The 14,055-nt window shown below is 57.7% G+C and overlaps 7 protein-coding genes across 7 annotated transcripts; 4 read left to right on the top strand and 3 right to left on the bottom strand.

Annotated features, from left to right (window-relative positions):
* Nucleotides 1–175: 175 nt before the first annotated feature.
* On the bottom strand, nucleotides 176–3,895 carry BCV69DRAFT_285755 (putative YEF3-translation elongation factor eEF3). The gene has a single exon (XM_025493490.1). The coding sequence runs from the start codon at nucleotides 3,611–3,613 to the stop codon at nucleotides 398–400; it is 3,216 nt and encodes a 1,071-aa protein (XP_025345040.1). The 5' UTR covers nucleotides 3,614–3,895; the 3' UTR covers nucleotides 176–397.
* A 293-nt stretch (nucleotides 3,896–4,188) lies between these two features.
* BCV69DRAFT_291551 (putative LEU4-2-isopropylmalalate synthase) lies at nucleotides 4,189–6,244 on the bottom strand. The gene is made up of 2 exons (XM_025493754.1): nucleotides 5,922–6,244; nucleotides 4,189–5,838 (listed from the first exon to the last, which is right to left on the bottom strand). The coding sequence occupies exons 1-2, from the start codon at nucleotides 6,230–6,232 to the stop codon at nucleotides 4,278–4,280; spliced, it is 1,872 nt and encodes a 623-aa protein (XP_025345039.1). The 5' UTR covers nucleotides 6,233–6,244; the 3' UTR covers nucleotides 4,189–4,277.
* A 364-nt stretch (nucleotides 6,245–6,608) lies between these two features.
* BCV69DRAFT_288749 (Phospholipase/carboxylesterase) lies at nucleotides 6,609–8,368 on the top strand (the record flags this gene model as incomplete). The annotated part of the gene is made up of 4 exons (XM_025493644.1): nucleotides 6,609–6,720; nucleotides 6,788–7,068; nucleotides 7,906–8,235; nucleotides 8,321–8,368. The coding sequence occupies 4 exons, from the start codon at nucleotides 6,609–6,611 to the stop codon at nucleotides 8,366–8,368; spliced, it is 771 nt and encodes a 256-aa protein (XP_025345038.1).
* Nucleotides 8,133–9,285, top strand: BCV69DRAFT_285752 (hypothetical protein). Its single transcript, XM_025493489.1, has one exon. The coding sequence runs from the start codon at nucleotides 8,560–8,562 to the stop codon at nucleotides 9,181–9,183; it is 624 nt and encodes a 207-aa protein (XP_025345037.1). The 5' UTR covers nucleotides 8,133–8,559; the 3' UTR covers nucleotides 9,184–9,285.
* Nucleotides 9,286–9,853: 568 nt separating this feature from the next.
* On the bottom strand, nucleotides 9,854–11,017 carry BCV69DRAFT_126930 (hypothetical protein). Its single transcript, XM_025489185.1, has one exon. The coding sequence runs from the start codon at nucleotides 10,800–10,802 to the stop codon at nucleotides 10,092–10,094; it is 711 nt and encodes a 236-aa protein (XP_025345036.1). The 5' UTR covers nucleotides 10,803–11,017; the 3' UTR covers nucleotides 9,854–10,091.
* A 75-nt stretch (nucleotides 11,018–11,092) lies between these two features.
* Nucleotides 11,093–12,521, top strand: BCV69DRAFT_127002 (hypothetical protein). Its single transcript, XM_025489186.1, has 2 exons — nucleotides 11,093–12,419; nucleotides 12,511–12,521. Exon 1 carries the CDS (start codon nucleotides 11,234–11,236, stop codon nucleotides 12,041–12,043), a length of 810 nt encoding a protein of 269 aa, XP_025345035.1. The 5' UTR covers nucleotides 11,093–11,233; the 3' UTR covers nucleotides 12,044–12,419; nucleotides 12,511–12,521.
* On the top strand, nucleotides 12,163–13,875 carry BCV69DRAFT_126915 (hypothetical protein). Its single transcript, XM_025489184.1, has 2 exons — nucleotides 12,163–12,423; nucleotides 12,511–13,875. The coding sequence occupies exons 1-2, from the start codon at nucleotides 12,282–12,284 to the stop codon at nucleotides 13,767–13,769; spliced, it is 1,401 nt and encodes a 466-aa protein (XP_025345034.1). The 5' UTR covers nucleotides 12,163–12,281; the 3' UTR covers nucleotides 13,770–13,875.
* Nucleotides 13,876–14,055: the final 180 nt, after the last annotated feature.

Raw genomic sequence — 14,055 nt, 5'->3', positions numbered from 1 at the left:
TGGAGGAGAGGGATGGTCTTCAGGAAAGGAAGTGGCTAGCTCCGGTTCACCTTTTGTTCATTCTAACACCATGGGTTGGTTGAGCGGGCAAGGACGGTACGAGCGAGTGGGGAATTGAGCTTTTGCACTGCTTCAAGCCAAGCCCATGGGGATGCTCAGTTCACACGCACGCTCAGAGCCTTTGGAGAGAATCGCAGCAGCATGTATTAGGAAAGACACTACTCGACATGAAATCGCAAGGAAGTCGGAACAACAAAACAGAAAGTACTGATGCTCTAAAGAGAATGACCGGAGACGGCGAGACGTGAAAGAAAGAGAAAGGGGGAGAACCTAGGAAACCACGCCTCTAGTCTCTATCTCGCGACGCAACGCAATGCAACGCTGACAAGCGAGGACTCTACTCGAGGTCGTCAAAGTCATCGTCGTCACCGCCCTTTCCACCCTTCTTGGCCATCCTGGCCTTTCGGGCCTTGCGCTTGTCGGTAGCCGACTCCTTCTTGGCCTTCTTCTCACTGACAATCTTGTTGCCCAGGGCATCGAACTTGTCCTCGTCCTCGTCCTTGTTCTTCAGCCTCTCACCGGAACCCTGGCCCTCGACCCAGTTGTGTCCCGAAGCACGCAGCTGACCACCGTCCATGGCCCAGACTTCTTGGCACACGTTCTCCGAGAACTCCTTGGAGTGGGTGATGATGGCAACACCTCCCTCGTAGGTCTTGAGGGCCTGGATGAGGGCGGCGAGCGACTCTCGGTCCAAGAAGTTGGTGGGCTCGTCCAAGATGATCACGTGCGGTCGGCGCCAGGTGGCGGCGGCAAGGACGACCTTGACCTTCTGACCACCAGAGAGACCCCTCATGGTGTTGTGCGAGGTGAACTCGGCCTCGAGTCCGAAGTCCTCAAAGTGCTTCTCGATCTCCTTTCGCACCAGAGGTCGGTTCATACCCAACCGCTGGGCCTCACGAGAGTCGAGCGCCATGACCTTCTTCTCGAAACCCCTCTTGATCAGGTCGTCACGCGACATCCAGATGTTGTCGGCAGAAGAGAAGTTCTTGAAAGACACCTCGTACTGGAAGGAGTTCTTCAGCTTCTTTCGGGCGACCAGCTCGTCGATGACCCTCTTGACACCAGTCTCGTCGACCCAGATGGAACCGTTCTTCATGGCCTCCTTCTCGGCGTCGGTCAGCTCACGGCTGCCCTTGAGGTGCTCCTCGAGATCCTCACCAGTCTGGTATCGCCACAGCATGTAGTCCAGGGGAGTCTTGTCAAGGTGGTTGTCGATGTGGTGGAAAGCGTGCTGGGCAACGTAACCAATGACCAAGTTGGGGTGCTTCCACACCTCTCCCGAGTTGGGCTCAGTGTCACCGACGATGAGCTTGACCAGGGTCGACTTACCGGAACCGTTGGGTCCCAGGATGGCGACACGAGAGCTTAGCGACAGCTGCATGGAGATACCGTTGAGCTGAGGAGCAGGTGTGCCAGGGTACTGGAAGTGCACGTCACGCATCTTTGCCAGCGACTTCTCTTTTGTCTTGACACCGTCCAGCAGAGGAGGGTCGGGCAGCTTGAAGGAGTAGTCCTCTCCGGTGTTGAGCTCGGCGTAAGCCTTGGCCTCGGGCACACGCTTGACAAAGTCAGCCAAGTTACCGGGGTACCTCTTGATCTTGAATCGGTTCAGGTGCAGAATGTCAGTGCAGACCTTGTTGAGGAAGTCGGAGTCGTGCGAGACGATGATCGAGGTGGCGTTGGTGAGGCTGGTGAGGTAGTTGGTGATCCAGGCAACGTTGACGACGTCCAAGTGGTTAGTGGGCTCGTCGAGCAGCAGAATGTCAGCCTTGAACAGCACAGCTCGGGCAAGAGCCAGCTTCATCTTCCAACCACCGGAGAGAGCAGCAATGGGGCCAGCCTGCTTCTCAGAGTCGAAGCCCATCTCGAGGAGGGTCTTGGAAGCCTCGGCGTGGTTGACATTGAGACGCTTGTCGGCAACGATGAAGTCCAAGATGGAGATGTCACCCTCAGAACCGTCCAAGTCGTGCTCGACGTACCAGGTTCGGACCTCTTCTGGCGAAGGGAAACCCTCGACCTGGCCGTTCTGGATAGCGCGCATGAGCGTCGACTTTCCAGATCCGTTTCGTCCACAGAGACCGTAACGGTGACCACGCTTCAGACGCAGAGTGGCAGTGTTGAGCAGAATCTTGGCACCGTAGGCCAGCGAGAACTGACAGTTGCACAAGTCCTCACCCTCCTCCTCGTCCTCGAAGACCTCGGCCTCCTCACCGGTGCTCTTGGCGAGCTGGCCAAGGAGCGATCGAGTGATCTTGTGAGACTTGTCGTGCTCGGCACCCTTGAGCAGGGAGATGTAAGGGATGAGGGTCGAGTCCCACTCGGTGGCCTCGAAGTTACGAGCGTTGGCAAGGTTGGTCGAGAGCTGACCAATGTAAGAGACGAGAGCGGCGGGGCCAGTGAGCTTGTTGGCGGTGAGCTCCTTCTTGACAATGTCGGTGGTGGCCTTGAGGTCGACGTCGTCCAGAGGCTTGACCTCGGAACCGTCACCCTCGACCTGACCGACGGATCGCAGAGTAGCGATGGCACGCTGGATAACACCACGAGCCTCGGGGTCGGACATGACCGACTCCATCTTGATCAGACCGGGGAGGAGCTTGGGCAGGAAAGGTCGCACAGTTCGCTCGTTGTCGACGAGCTTGGCCATGTTGTCAATGATGACGGCAACCTTACGCTTGGTGGCGGTGGGTCGCTCGTTGATTCCTCGGGCGAGCAGAGGAGCAATGAGGGCGAGGGTGGGCGAGTCGACTTCCTGGACGAAGGTGGTGGCGGCGAGGAGCATGATGGTCTTGGGGACCTCCTCGACGGGGTGGATCAGGGACTGGATCAGGGCAGGGATGAACTTTTCGATATCCTTGTTGGAGACTAGCTGGCACAGCTTGGTCAGGGCAGCACGAGAAGCCTTCTGCACATCGGTCTTGGTGTCCCAGATGACCTCGGCCATGACGGGGATGATGTCGGGCATGTGGGCGGCGATCCTGTCGGGGGCGGAGGTGACCAGCTCAACGAGGAGGTGGACACAGCCAGTCTTGACCTGCCACTTTCCGGCGGTCTTCATCTGGTGCAAGAGCACCTTGAGGATCTGGGGCACAGCCCAACCGCTCATGTTGGTGACAAAGGCGGTGAGACCGTCCTTGGCGGCAGTCTGGACAGCCTTCTCCTTGTCACCGAGAGCCTCGACGAGGGTCTCAAAGGTCTGGCCGACGATGAAGGGCTCAGCCTGAGCACCAACGCCCTCCTTGCTGAGCAGGCCGACGAGGACGCAGGCACCCTCACGAGCAGATGCATTCTTCTTGTCAGCGAGACCCTTCTTGATCAGGGCATCGATGCCGACGTCGTGGAGGACCTCGGGGCCCTCGACCTTGACCAGGTTGACGAGCTCCTGAGCGGCGTCCTTGTCACCGGCTTGCAGAAGACGGTCACCCTCGATCTTGACGGCTCGCTTCTCGGTGGCGGTGTTCTCAGAGGCGGCTGCCTGAGCACCGGCAGAGTCCTTGAGACCCTTGGCATCGGGTGCGATGTTGGCGGGAACACCGACTGACTGTGCTTGAGCCATGTTGATGTGTGTGTTTGTGTGCGTGTGAAGGAGGTGGGAAGGAGGCTAGGGGTCTAAGTGTAGTGATAGAGGTGTGTGGTGTTCAGGTCTATCTTTTGATGCTGCCCTGTAATTCGACTGTGAGCTCGCAGAGAGTGGCGAGCGGAGTGGTCGAGTGTAAAGGGGGGGGCGGGAGGGAAGGTGTAGCTGTGTCTATCTAAGGGGAGATGGGAACAGCAAACAGGGTCACACGCCGGGTGTGAATGTGTGAGTATATGCGGGTGAGACTGAAGCAGGTGAGGTGTGCCTAGTCGATGGTGTTGATGGTAGGACGAGTATTTGCTAGAAGGGCGGGTGTTGGGGGGAAAAAAAGCGAAGGAAGCAAATGCGCCCACGCTGCGTGGCGGAGACTCTGAGGCCCCGTGCCGCGAATTTTTTTCAGGAGGCGGGCGGAACGGGGACAAGAAAGCAGCCAGCCAGCCAGCCAAGCAGCCAATCAGTGGCAACAACGCGGAGCCGGAACCACACGCCCCGCGCAGCGCAGTCCACGCCCCGCCTCCTCCTCCACCGCACACACACACACACACACAGTCAAGAGCGAGAGTAGCAGCAGACGGCATCAACAGTACATTTTGGTATGGCGCAGCATCGCGCAGCAAGGCTGAGTGACATCTTCAGCTCCCACTCATGCCTCGACAATGGCCTTGGCAGCTTGGTCCACCACCTCCTTTTCGCTCAAGATCAGGTTGCTCGCAGCCGAGAGGAGCGCCTTGATATTCGACGCAGTCACATCCGTATCGATGCCCACGCCCCAGTATCCCTTTGCCTTGTGACCAGCCTGATCCTCATCGTCCGTGTCCACCAGCTCAATGTATGATGCAGCTTGCGAGCGCGTAGCGCCACCCCTGCCCTTGCCCACGCCCACTGCACCCACACCCGGTTGGCTCACGGCGTGCTCCGAGTACTCGCGGATAGAGGCATTGATGTTGAACGTCAGGCTCAATGCATCGCACAGCGCCGAAAGAGCTCCGTTGCCCCTTCCTGTCAGCTGGTGCACCTTGCCGTCCAGAGCAACCGAGCCGGTGAAGCGACGGTACCTCGGCGTCTCTGCTCCATCCTCGCCCTGCGCCGTCACTGCTCCTGCATCCGGCATGTCGTCGGCGAGGGAGAAGGACTTGAGGCTCAATCGGCCTTCATTCTTTCCAATGGACAGGTGCGGCACGTGGTATGTCTCGCAGAAGGCACGGGTGATGTCCTCGGTGACCATCTCCTTGCCAGTCCTCTCAGACACCTGCTGAATAACTTGGTAGAATGCCACTTGCATCTTGCGCGGCAGGTCCAGACCCAGTGACTGAGCCACAAGGTAGGCAATGCCACCCTTGCCAGACTGAGAGTTGACGCGGATGATGGCCTCGTAAGTAGCGCCCAGGTCGGCAGGGTCGATGGGCAGGTAGGGAATGTCCCATGTAGGGTCACCCTTGGCGTTCCTCTCTTCTTGCACCTTGAAGCCCTTCTTGATGGCATCCTGATGCGAGCCGCTGAACGCTGTGAACACTAGCTCACCTGCATATGGGTGACGAGGGTGGACAGGGATGTCGTTGCAGCCCGATACCACATCCACAATCGACTGGAGGTCAGTCATGTCTAGAGGACCAGGGACAATCCCTTGGCAGAATTGGTTGAGGGCCAGAGTGACAATGTCCACGTTTCCTGTTCGCTCTCCATTGCCCAGCAAGCATCCCTCGATTCGATCGCCTCCTGCCAGAAGTCCCATCTCAGCGGCTGCCACCGCGCATCCCCGGTCATTGTGAGGATGCAGGGAGACGATGATCTCCTCGCGATGGGAGATATTTGTGCAGAAGTACTCGATCATGTCTGCATAGTGGTTGGGAGGTCCGACTTCGACTGTCGCTGGCAGGTTGAAGATGATCTTGTTGTCCTTGCTGCTCTTTCCCCAAGCCTTCCTCACCTCCTCGCAGACCCGCAGAGAGAAGTCTGGCTCGGTCTGTGTGAAGCATTCTGGGCTGTACTCGTACTTGAAGTTGGTACCTCCATTTTCGGGTTTCGAGTAGTGGTCCATGAGCTCTGCTACAATCTTGGTGTGCTTGATGGCCAGGGCCACTGTACGGTCTTGGTCATTGCCGAAGACGACTTCTCTGAAGAGGGGCGAGGTGGCATTGTACATGTGCATGATGACATTCTTGGCTCCCTTGATGCATTCGAATGTCTTCCTGATCAGCTCCTCCCTGGACAAAGTGAGCGGCAGCAGCGAGAAGAGATGTCAGTATGGCTGGAATGCGAAAGCAGTGGTTGCTAATCCAAGACTCACCTTGCTGGTGTCAGGACTTGGATCCAGACGTCATCTGGGATCATTCCCTTCTCAATGATTTCCCTGGTGAAGTCAAAGTCTGTCTCACCCGAGCTGGGGAAGCTGACTTCGATCTCCTTGAATCCCGTCTGTACGAGCTTCTGGAAGAACTTGATCTTCTGAGCTCCTGACATGGGGTTGACCAGGGCTTGGTTGCCATCCCGCAGATCGACCGAGGTCCAGATGGGCGCAGTGGTCTGTACCTTTGAGGGCCACTGGCGGTTGGGGAGGTGTATAGGCTTGAATGGCTTGTACTTGTTGCCCGGGTTCATTGGGCAGGGGTGTGGCATCTTGGGCGAGTGGTGGTGGTGGTGGTGGTGGGGTGGAGGAGGGTACGGGTGCGACGTGGAATTCGGTCCTAAGTCCTTTGGTGGTGGCCGTGGCTTCTTCGTGACTCTTCCGTCGTTGCTTCGGCGTCGCTCCTTCCGTCCCCGCACTTTTTTTTGGCAGGGCACGGCAGACGGGCAGCGCGCGCAAGCCACACACACCTCACAATCACTCCACCCCGTACGCAGGGGCAGGCAGGCAGGCAGGCACGCAGGCAGGCAGTCCTTCCTGGCTCTTCGCAGTTGTTGCATGTCCAGGCCCATCGTACAAGTCCTCCTAGCGCTCATTACCTGCATTGTAGCTGTTGCACTCTATTCCAGCATGGCATCCCCCCTCCTCAAGACCCTCGTCGTGCCCGCCGCGTCGGGCACAGCGACGGCCAGTGTCATCTTCGCTCACGGCCTGGGAGACTCTGGCCTGGGGTGGCTAGATGGTGAGTGGTGGTGACAGTACATGGGACGAGGATCGACTGAGCTGATCACCATCCTCCGCTTCTGCAGTGGCCAAGATGCTCTCGCGACGTCCTTCTCTCAATCATGTCCGCTTCATCCTGCCCAATGCTCCGGTGCAGCCCGTGTCCCTCAACATGGGCATGCCCATGCCCTCTTGGTTCGACATTACCACGCTAGAGGACATCAGCGAGGCAGAAGACGAGAGGGGACTCCTCAAGAGCTCGTCAGAAATCAACAGGCTGATACAGGCTGAGATTGATGGAAGTGCAGAAGGTCTGGGTGGAAAGGGCATCGAGGCTGGACGGGTAGTCGTAGGCGGGTTCAGCCAGGTGAGTGGAGCAGCTGCCAGAATGGAGCCTGTCTCAATCCTCAAGGCATGGACGTCGCTGTTGGTCGCCTGCTCTGGCAAGTTCTCTTCATCTATATCGACCATCGCCGACGCTGCGAAAGCCGTGATGCAGGGCTCCTCAGGCAGCGGAGGGAGTGGCAGTGGAGGCATACTCGGGGTAGGGGTAGACATCATGCACAGGCCTCGTCTCGCCTCATTACTCCGCCGCCAGGAGAGGAGACTTCGCAGCCCTGCCGACCATGCTACGATTATGCGTCACTTTGCCCGACGCATCCTCTGTCAAGCAGAGGCAGACGAGCTCTCCGCCCTCTCGAATGCCACCACAATACCGTCAGGCTCCCTCGAGCAATGGCTTGCAGTCAGGTGTGTTCCTCTTCCGACTTGTGAGAGAGTACAGACTGGATTGCAGCAGCTGAGACGCACGCTCTCCCCTCTATCTGTCTTTTCACAGATGGACGGCAAAGGAGGCGGCGTACAAGGCACTGTATCCACACCTGCGCCTTCGCTGGTCGGATTTGAGGGTTGGCAAAGGCGAGGCAGGGACAGAGGGAGAGAGGAAACCGCGCATGGCATTTTCGGAGGAAGGCGCGAGCCGGTTGGAAAGTGGTATCGATGGCGTGAGGCTACACCTCAGCGTCAGCCACGATGGAGAATACGTGATAGCCTTTGTAGTAGCCGAAGTCACAGGCGAAGAGGGTCGAATGCACTCCAGTCCCACTTGAAATCTCTCTTCGCTGTTCAACGCTCTTCAGCACCACTACACAGCCCACTCATGCTGACTCACCCAACGCTCCTCGATCATCACAATTCCACTCAGGGCGGCGCCATCGCCTACCTGACCGGCCTCACCCACCCCACTCCCCTCGCAGGCATCATCGCCCTTTCCTCCTGGCTTCCTCTCAAATCCAAAATCGTCTCCCTCCTCTCCCCCCACGCCAAAGACACTCCTGTCTTCCACGGTCACGGCTCGTCGGACCAGATTGTCCAATTCACCTTCGGGAAGAGGACGGTGGAGTTTTTGAAGAGCGAAGCGGAGGGAGGGCTAGGCATGGGAGAGTTCAAGACTGCGAGCGGGGCGGGGAGACAGGCAAAGGGTGTGAAATTTGAGATTTATAGAGGAATGGCGCACTCTGCCTGTCCTGAGGAGGTAAGTATCTCAGCCAGAGCCTGACAGGACGTGGAGGAGCGACCGACATTGACGTTCCCTCGTCCCAATCTACTGCGTCTTCTAGATCGAGCACGTTGGTCAATTCCTAGAGTCTATCGTGCCTAAGCATTGAGAAGTCATTGACCCATTGCTTTGCACGATAGGCCGCTTGTATGTACACTGTCCCAATCTCTTAGACGAACCACTCATGCTTGCCTGACTGCCCGCGCGATTGTTTCCATTGGCCCACTCTGGGGGTACTCTCACACCTTCGGCCCACGCGACAGGGACCTCTCCTGGCGTATTGCAAGCGAAGCACGCGATATGACTGACCGGACGACGTGGCTCGTGGCTGGCTTGACGGGCATCCTCGAGACTGACGTTCACCCAGCTAGCGGTAGAGTCCAGAAAGACATGAGACAAGCACCGTGGAGGTGTCGAGCAGTGAAGCCTAAGTGTGAAAGCAAGCGTGGGATTTTGCGGGGTAGCAAGTGCAATCGTGACCTTTTGGAGAAAGGGTCTCGAGACTACGATATCATTCGCTCTCAGATGTCTCATACGGTCACGGTGAGCGTGACCTTCGAGGAGAATAGCTTGACACTGAAGCCTTTCTGCTACCTTTCCCAATCTGACCCTACCTCTACACCCCAATGCGACCCCATTGACATCCCTACCTTGCGATTCTCACGTCTTTGTAAAGCGCTCCTAGAAAGTCGACTTACTCACTCTATCCATTTTGGGCTCAAAGAGCTTTCGCTACCATCTAGACCTTTCTTCCCACGCGGACTTGACCTTTGCAATTGGCTTAAGCGGGCTTCACGGTACCGCTCGCTGTTTGCAAAGAGCATCGTGCGAAGCAAGGCCTGCTGCGAATTGCTCCCATCTATTTCGGTCGACTGGACTTACATCGATGATCACGTCGTCTCCGTTTTCCCCACAAACGCGTGATTGTGTAGGTGGATCGGCATCTGCTACATGTGTTCCAGCCTTTCGTACGACCGTCTTTCAATCTATTCTATATCGAGGTTGCAACGGTGGCGGTGGGCCATGGAGGCGCGCGCGCGACGCGGCCAATGTGTAAATCTAGGGACGAGGTGCAGCGTAGAGGTTGAAGTGAGCTTTGAGACTCCGCCCACGTGGCCGGGTGTGGTTGAGGAGCCCCTTACATGGCCCTACCCGCCTCTGGCCCGCTTCCTCCCCCTCTACCTCCTACCCAACCTCGCTCCTCTCCCGCCTCCTTCGACGACGACATCGATTGGTGAAACCCCCTTGCTTCTTGCATCGACCCCTTTGTGCTCCGTTTCTCTCCTACACTGCCTAGTGCAACCCGTAGAGACGCACCAACCAACCTCTGAGCTGTGCTCTGGAGCCACCTTCTGAGGAGTCTCTCCTGCCCCCGTGGTCCACCGTACAGTCCCGTTACCGCACCTCGGTACTCTTTACCGGCCGCCCCGAGCTGTACCTTTGGCTGTGCCAGAGTCTCAGACGGAACTGTCAGCTAGACCTACCCGCCTCCTTGGACCCTTGACGAACCTCCGCCTCGACCTCAGACAGGCCACGAGGATCGAGAGATAGATCTTAGACAACAGACCCGAAGACGATCCATACGAGACTAGACCTACATCGAGACATCATAGACCTTGAGACTTGCAACGACATTGATACCAGAAGCGGACGCAATACGGGTCCTCATTCCGTCCTTTCTCCTCTTTCTTCATCATCTTCTTCCTCCTCCTCCTTACTCGCTCTTTTCGTATCCGGACAAGAAGACCAACACCGGGTAGGCCCAACCAACACCTCAGACGCGCGCCCGGTCGGAGTCGCGTTGGTCAAGCCTCCCTTTTTCTCGTGCGATATCAGCTTTCCCCCCTGTTCGAGGTCTTCGCGATCGAAGAGGCCGGACTTTCGGGTAACTCCCATTGCTGGCCTATTTTCTCACGAGGTCGTCCAGAAGGGTAAGCAGAGAACACGTCGTTGAGACCTCGGGGTACTGGCCACCTGCCCAATTTGGTAAGTGACCGACAAGTCTCAATCTCCCACGACCCGCATGTCGGGTTCGGATGTTCCAACGGAAGCGTGGCGCGGGCCAAGTGAAAAGCAATGAACTTTAGTCGGCCGCGGCCATTTGCTACAGCCCCGCGAGGGAGGCCAAAGGGCCACACCCCGACCTCGCAGCGGACATGGTGACATTGTGAAAGAGGCTCTGGTTCACACACACACAGAGGAACGAGCACTGACCTCGGCGTCCCCCCTGCTTCTTTGCCCACGCCCACGCACAGCGTACACAGACTTGACAGCCGAAGTCGCACGCGAAGACAGCACGGACGTACCGCAACGACGGCTCTTAGCTTGGCACGGCTTCTTTTGAAAAAGGTGAGTTGAAACCGTCCCTTTGTTCGTTTCAGAGCTTCTGGTAGTTGCCACAGATGAATGTGGGGAGGGAGAGATGGAGGCGAAATGATGTCAATTTGTGGGGGTTGCAACCGCGATTCTCGCTTGACGATACACATTGGCGACGGCATTCTTCCCAGACGAGTCGATCCAGGTGACCAACCCCCATCTCGCATCGTAAGCCAATTCCCGGGTCCAAGCCATCTTTGTCATGGTCGAGGCCGTAAGCGCAGCGGCCAAGCCGACGAAATTGGGACTGGCTCGGCATGGCCTGACATGGCAGTGCAGTGCAGTGCGGCGCAGAGCAGCGCGTCAGCGGGCCCATTTGCCTTACTCTATTGGGCAGCTCGGCGATTTTGGGACGATAGCGGGTGGTTATGTCAGGCCCAATTAAGCCCTCGAGGGGTTTAGAGTTGCCCCGGGGGCTGGGTTGCAAGCGGGGCGGGCCCTACCCTGCCTACTCTGCCTGTGGCCCCTTGTCCTTGCGGGCCGGGCGAAGCGAGGCGCAGTCGTGGCTCGCGTCGCTCATGCAGGGGGGAAGGGTGAGCCAACGAAGAGGCTTGGAGGGACTGGCCGCTGCTGCCTCGCCTCCAGCTTGCGGGGGGGCATGGCTTCGACGGAGTTTCGATCGAGGCACCCTTGCCCTCAAGCTTGCAGCTCCGGCGACGCGTCTCGCTCTCGGCTGCCAGGGGTCGCCTTCTTCTTGCCACTGCGACGCGCCTTGGCCTCTGTCCAACCTGCCCCCCCTTTCTGGCCGTTGTTGACAGCCTCTTGGCCAATGGGTTCGCTTCAGTGCATCCCCGGGACGTTCAGAGGCCAGAAGGCGGTCAGTCGCCGAGGAAGAAGCTCATGCTCCCGTGCGTGCGAACATCGCTGGAGCTTCCGCCGAAGCATCAGAAGCTTTGTGTGTCGTCGGAACGCGTACCAGATCCCGCAAAGTCCAGAGTTGCTCTGCCTTGCCCAGCAAGGTACGCAATTAGAGCCGCCTCATCAACAGCCCCGAGTTGACCGCTGTCTTTCTCCCTCTTCCCTCTCCCGCACCCCCCTCCTTCCCTGCGCCACTGCTGCTGCATTGCCCGCAACCCGCATCAACTCTCAACACCTCAACACCGGCCCTTGCTCTCTTCCCACCAACCCCCCTCTTCCCGGCTACTGCCCGTCTGTCCCTGATTCCCCCCACCCCCTCCGAATATCAACGCCCGCCCACTCTCGGCCTCTGCTCCGCTTACTGCCTTGCATCACGGGCACTACCTTTCACTTCCCGCAAATTCAGATCCCTCGAACCCCCTTGAAGCTCTCCCACGATCAGCCCGGAGCTTGCAGATCACGACGCCAAACATCACTAGCTCCAACGATCGTTACCAGCGGACCTCTCCTTTACACCGACGACAAGACCTTATCATCTCTTCCTCGTTGACCTTACTTCATCCTCTGTCCCGCACATCAGTCATTAGCGCTTTGCTTCCTCTAAACTCTTCGTCATCACTCGTAGCCCTCTTACAGCTGGTCTGTCTTAGGTCTCCTCAAAAGCACTCTTGAATCTCTGCAACGCTACGCATAAGCTCGCTCTCGGATCGCCCTTTGCAACAGCTCTTCGAACCTCAACCTCCTTCGTCGTTACTGTTACAGGCTTTCAAACTCCAAACACGTTCACGATGTCTGCCTACGCTTCCACATCTGCTTCGGGCTTCAGCAGCTCTTCAATGAGGAGACACCCTGCGAGCTTGATCCCAAAGCTCGTTCATGACCCTGCGCTGCTTGATCTGGTGAAGTGTCCCGTCACACGAGAGATGGTTGGTGAGTATCTTTGGGCGCGATTCAGTGCCTCGCCGGCAACGTGTTGATCGGTGGTCGTCTGACACCATGTTTTCATCCTCCTTACAGTATACCTCGCTCAACAGGCGGCTCATGTCATTCAGTGTGGACCCCCTCAGCCTCTGGCAACGCCTCCGACAACACCAACGCGCTCTGTCGAGGCCGCCGAGAGGGATCCTGCCGGCAAGTTGGAGGTCAATGGTCTGCCAAGCTTGGAGACGTTCATTGCCATCCTCGTCGAGAAGAGCAACGTGCAGGTCCCCACTCTCCTCTGCACTCTCGTCTACCTCGAGAGGCTGAAGCATCGCCTGCCACGCGTTGCCAAGGGAATGCACTGCACTAGGCACCGCGTCTTCCTCGCTACCCTCATCGTCGCTGCAAAGTACTTGAACGACTCGTCGCCAAAGAACAAGCACTGGACACGGTACGGCGCTCTGTTCTCGCAAGCCGAGGTGAACCTGATGGAGAAGCAATTGCTTTACCTGCTCGACTACGATCTGCGCATCGACGAGGAGGAGCTCAGCTTCCACTTCTCGCCCTTCTTCCGTGTGCAGGAAGATGCGGCACAGGCCGGTAGACGGGAGATGTACCTGCGAGGATGTGAAACTGGAAGGGAGAGGGAGAGGTATGCACGGGCATCAGAGCGACGCGTCTACCTGAGGAGTCTGCCAGCTTCCGAGGTTCCTTGCTGGAACAACGCACAGGCTAGCTCATCGGCCTCGTTGTCAACGTCGATGGCTTCCACACCAGTCAAGCAGCACGCATCGGTTGCACACCACCCACAAGCACCTCCCTCGCCAATCTCGCCGCCGCATGCCCAAGCAGCACGAAGCAACGTGGTCATGATGAGGATGCAGTCGAGTCAATCGAGTCGCGCTTCCACGACGAGCAACAGCTCGACTCTATCGTCTTCTGAGGCGGAATTGACAGATGACTATGGCTCATCTTCCGCGTCTTCGACCGACTATGACACCGACGACTACGAGGAAGAGATGGAACAACAGCAACAGCAGCTTCAGCACAAGATGCCCCACATGTACCAACAGCCAGGACAGCGTGGCCACTCACTGCCGCCTCAGTTGCCAATGTCGCTTCCGGCGATGCTGGACCAGCCAACTTCTCAGAAGCAACAGCAGAGGAGCAGTACACCTAGTGCAGGCATGCAGAGGTACCTTTCGCAAGCCATCAACCCGCACTACCGCAAGGAACAGTACCAGGGTCAGCACCAGTACCTACCGCACCACATTGCAATGGACGTCGACGCGTCGATCCGACCGTCGAGGAGCAGCTCGAACCTGATCACCAGAATGCTCGGTAGCAGCACATGAGACGAAATGCAGAAGCATCTGTGTCGCTCGACTGGTCTCACTGGCGGTTCCCAATCTCTTCAAAGCTCTTCTGCTCTCTGTCTCCCTCGGTCACGGTGGCGTGGCTCATCCGCTCGCTCAAAAAGTCATTTGCCCCTCTTCAAGCTTCTCAAGTCGTTCCTCGTCTCGTCGGTCAAGTCACGTCGCTACTCTCTTCTCACTCTAACGCCCAATGTCTCTGTCGTATGTTGTCCATTTTTACGTTGTCCCTCTCGTCTCTTCGTATCGTATCGTCTCTGTCTCCCTC

Source organism: Pseudomicrostroma glucosiphilum (genome assembly GCF_003144135.1).
Source record: "Pseudomicrostroma glucosiphilum strain MCA 4718 unplaced genomic scaffold BCV69scaffold_20, whole genome shotgun sequence".
Classification (NCBI taxonomy): domain Eukaryota; kingdom Fungi; phylum Basidiomycota; class Exobasidiomycetes; order Microstromatales; family Microstromataceae; genus Microstroma; species Microstroma glucosiphilum.
This window is presented reverse-complemented; position numbering and strand designations above follow the sequence as displayed.

Excerpts from the sequence above, each read along its gene's own strand:
- BCV69DRAFT_291551 (XM_025493754.1), bottom strand. The coding sequence starts at position 6,232 with ATGAACCCGGGCAACAAGTACAAGCCATTCAAGCCTATACACCTCCCC. Across the intron at positions 5,839-5,921 it reads CAAGTCCTGACACCAGCAAG|GGAGGAGCTGATCAGGAAGA; the intron begins GTGAGTCTTGGA and ends CACTTTGTCCAG.
- BCV69DRAFT_285755 (XM_025493490.1), bottom strand. The coding sequence starts at position 3,613 with ATGGCTCAAGCACAGTCAGTCGGTGTTCCCGCCAACATCGCACCCGAT.
- BCV69DRAFT_126930 (XM_025489185.1), bottom strand. The coding sequence starts at position 10,802 with ATGCGAGATGGGGGTTGGTCACCTGGATCGACTCGTCTGGGAAGAATG.
- BCV69DRAFT_285752 (XM_025493489.1), top strand. The coding sequence starts at position 8,560 with ATGACTGACCGGACGACGTGGCTCGTGGCTGGCTTGACGGGCATCCTC.
- BCV69DRAFT_127002 (XM_025489186.1), top strand. The coding sequence starts at position 11,234 with ATGGCTTCGACGGAGTTTCGATCGAGGCACCCTTGCCCTCAAGCTTGC.
- BCV69DRAFT_126915 (XM_025489184.1), top strand. The coding sequence starts at position 12,282 with ATGTCTGCCTACGCTTCCACATCTGCTTCGGGCTTCAGCAGCTCTTCA. Across the intron at positions 12,424-12,510 it reads CGTCACACGAGAGATGGTTG|TATACCTCGCTCAACAGGCG; the intron begins GTGAGTATCTTT and ends TCCTCCTTACAG.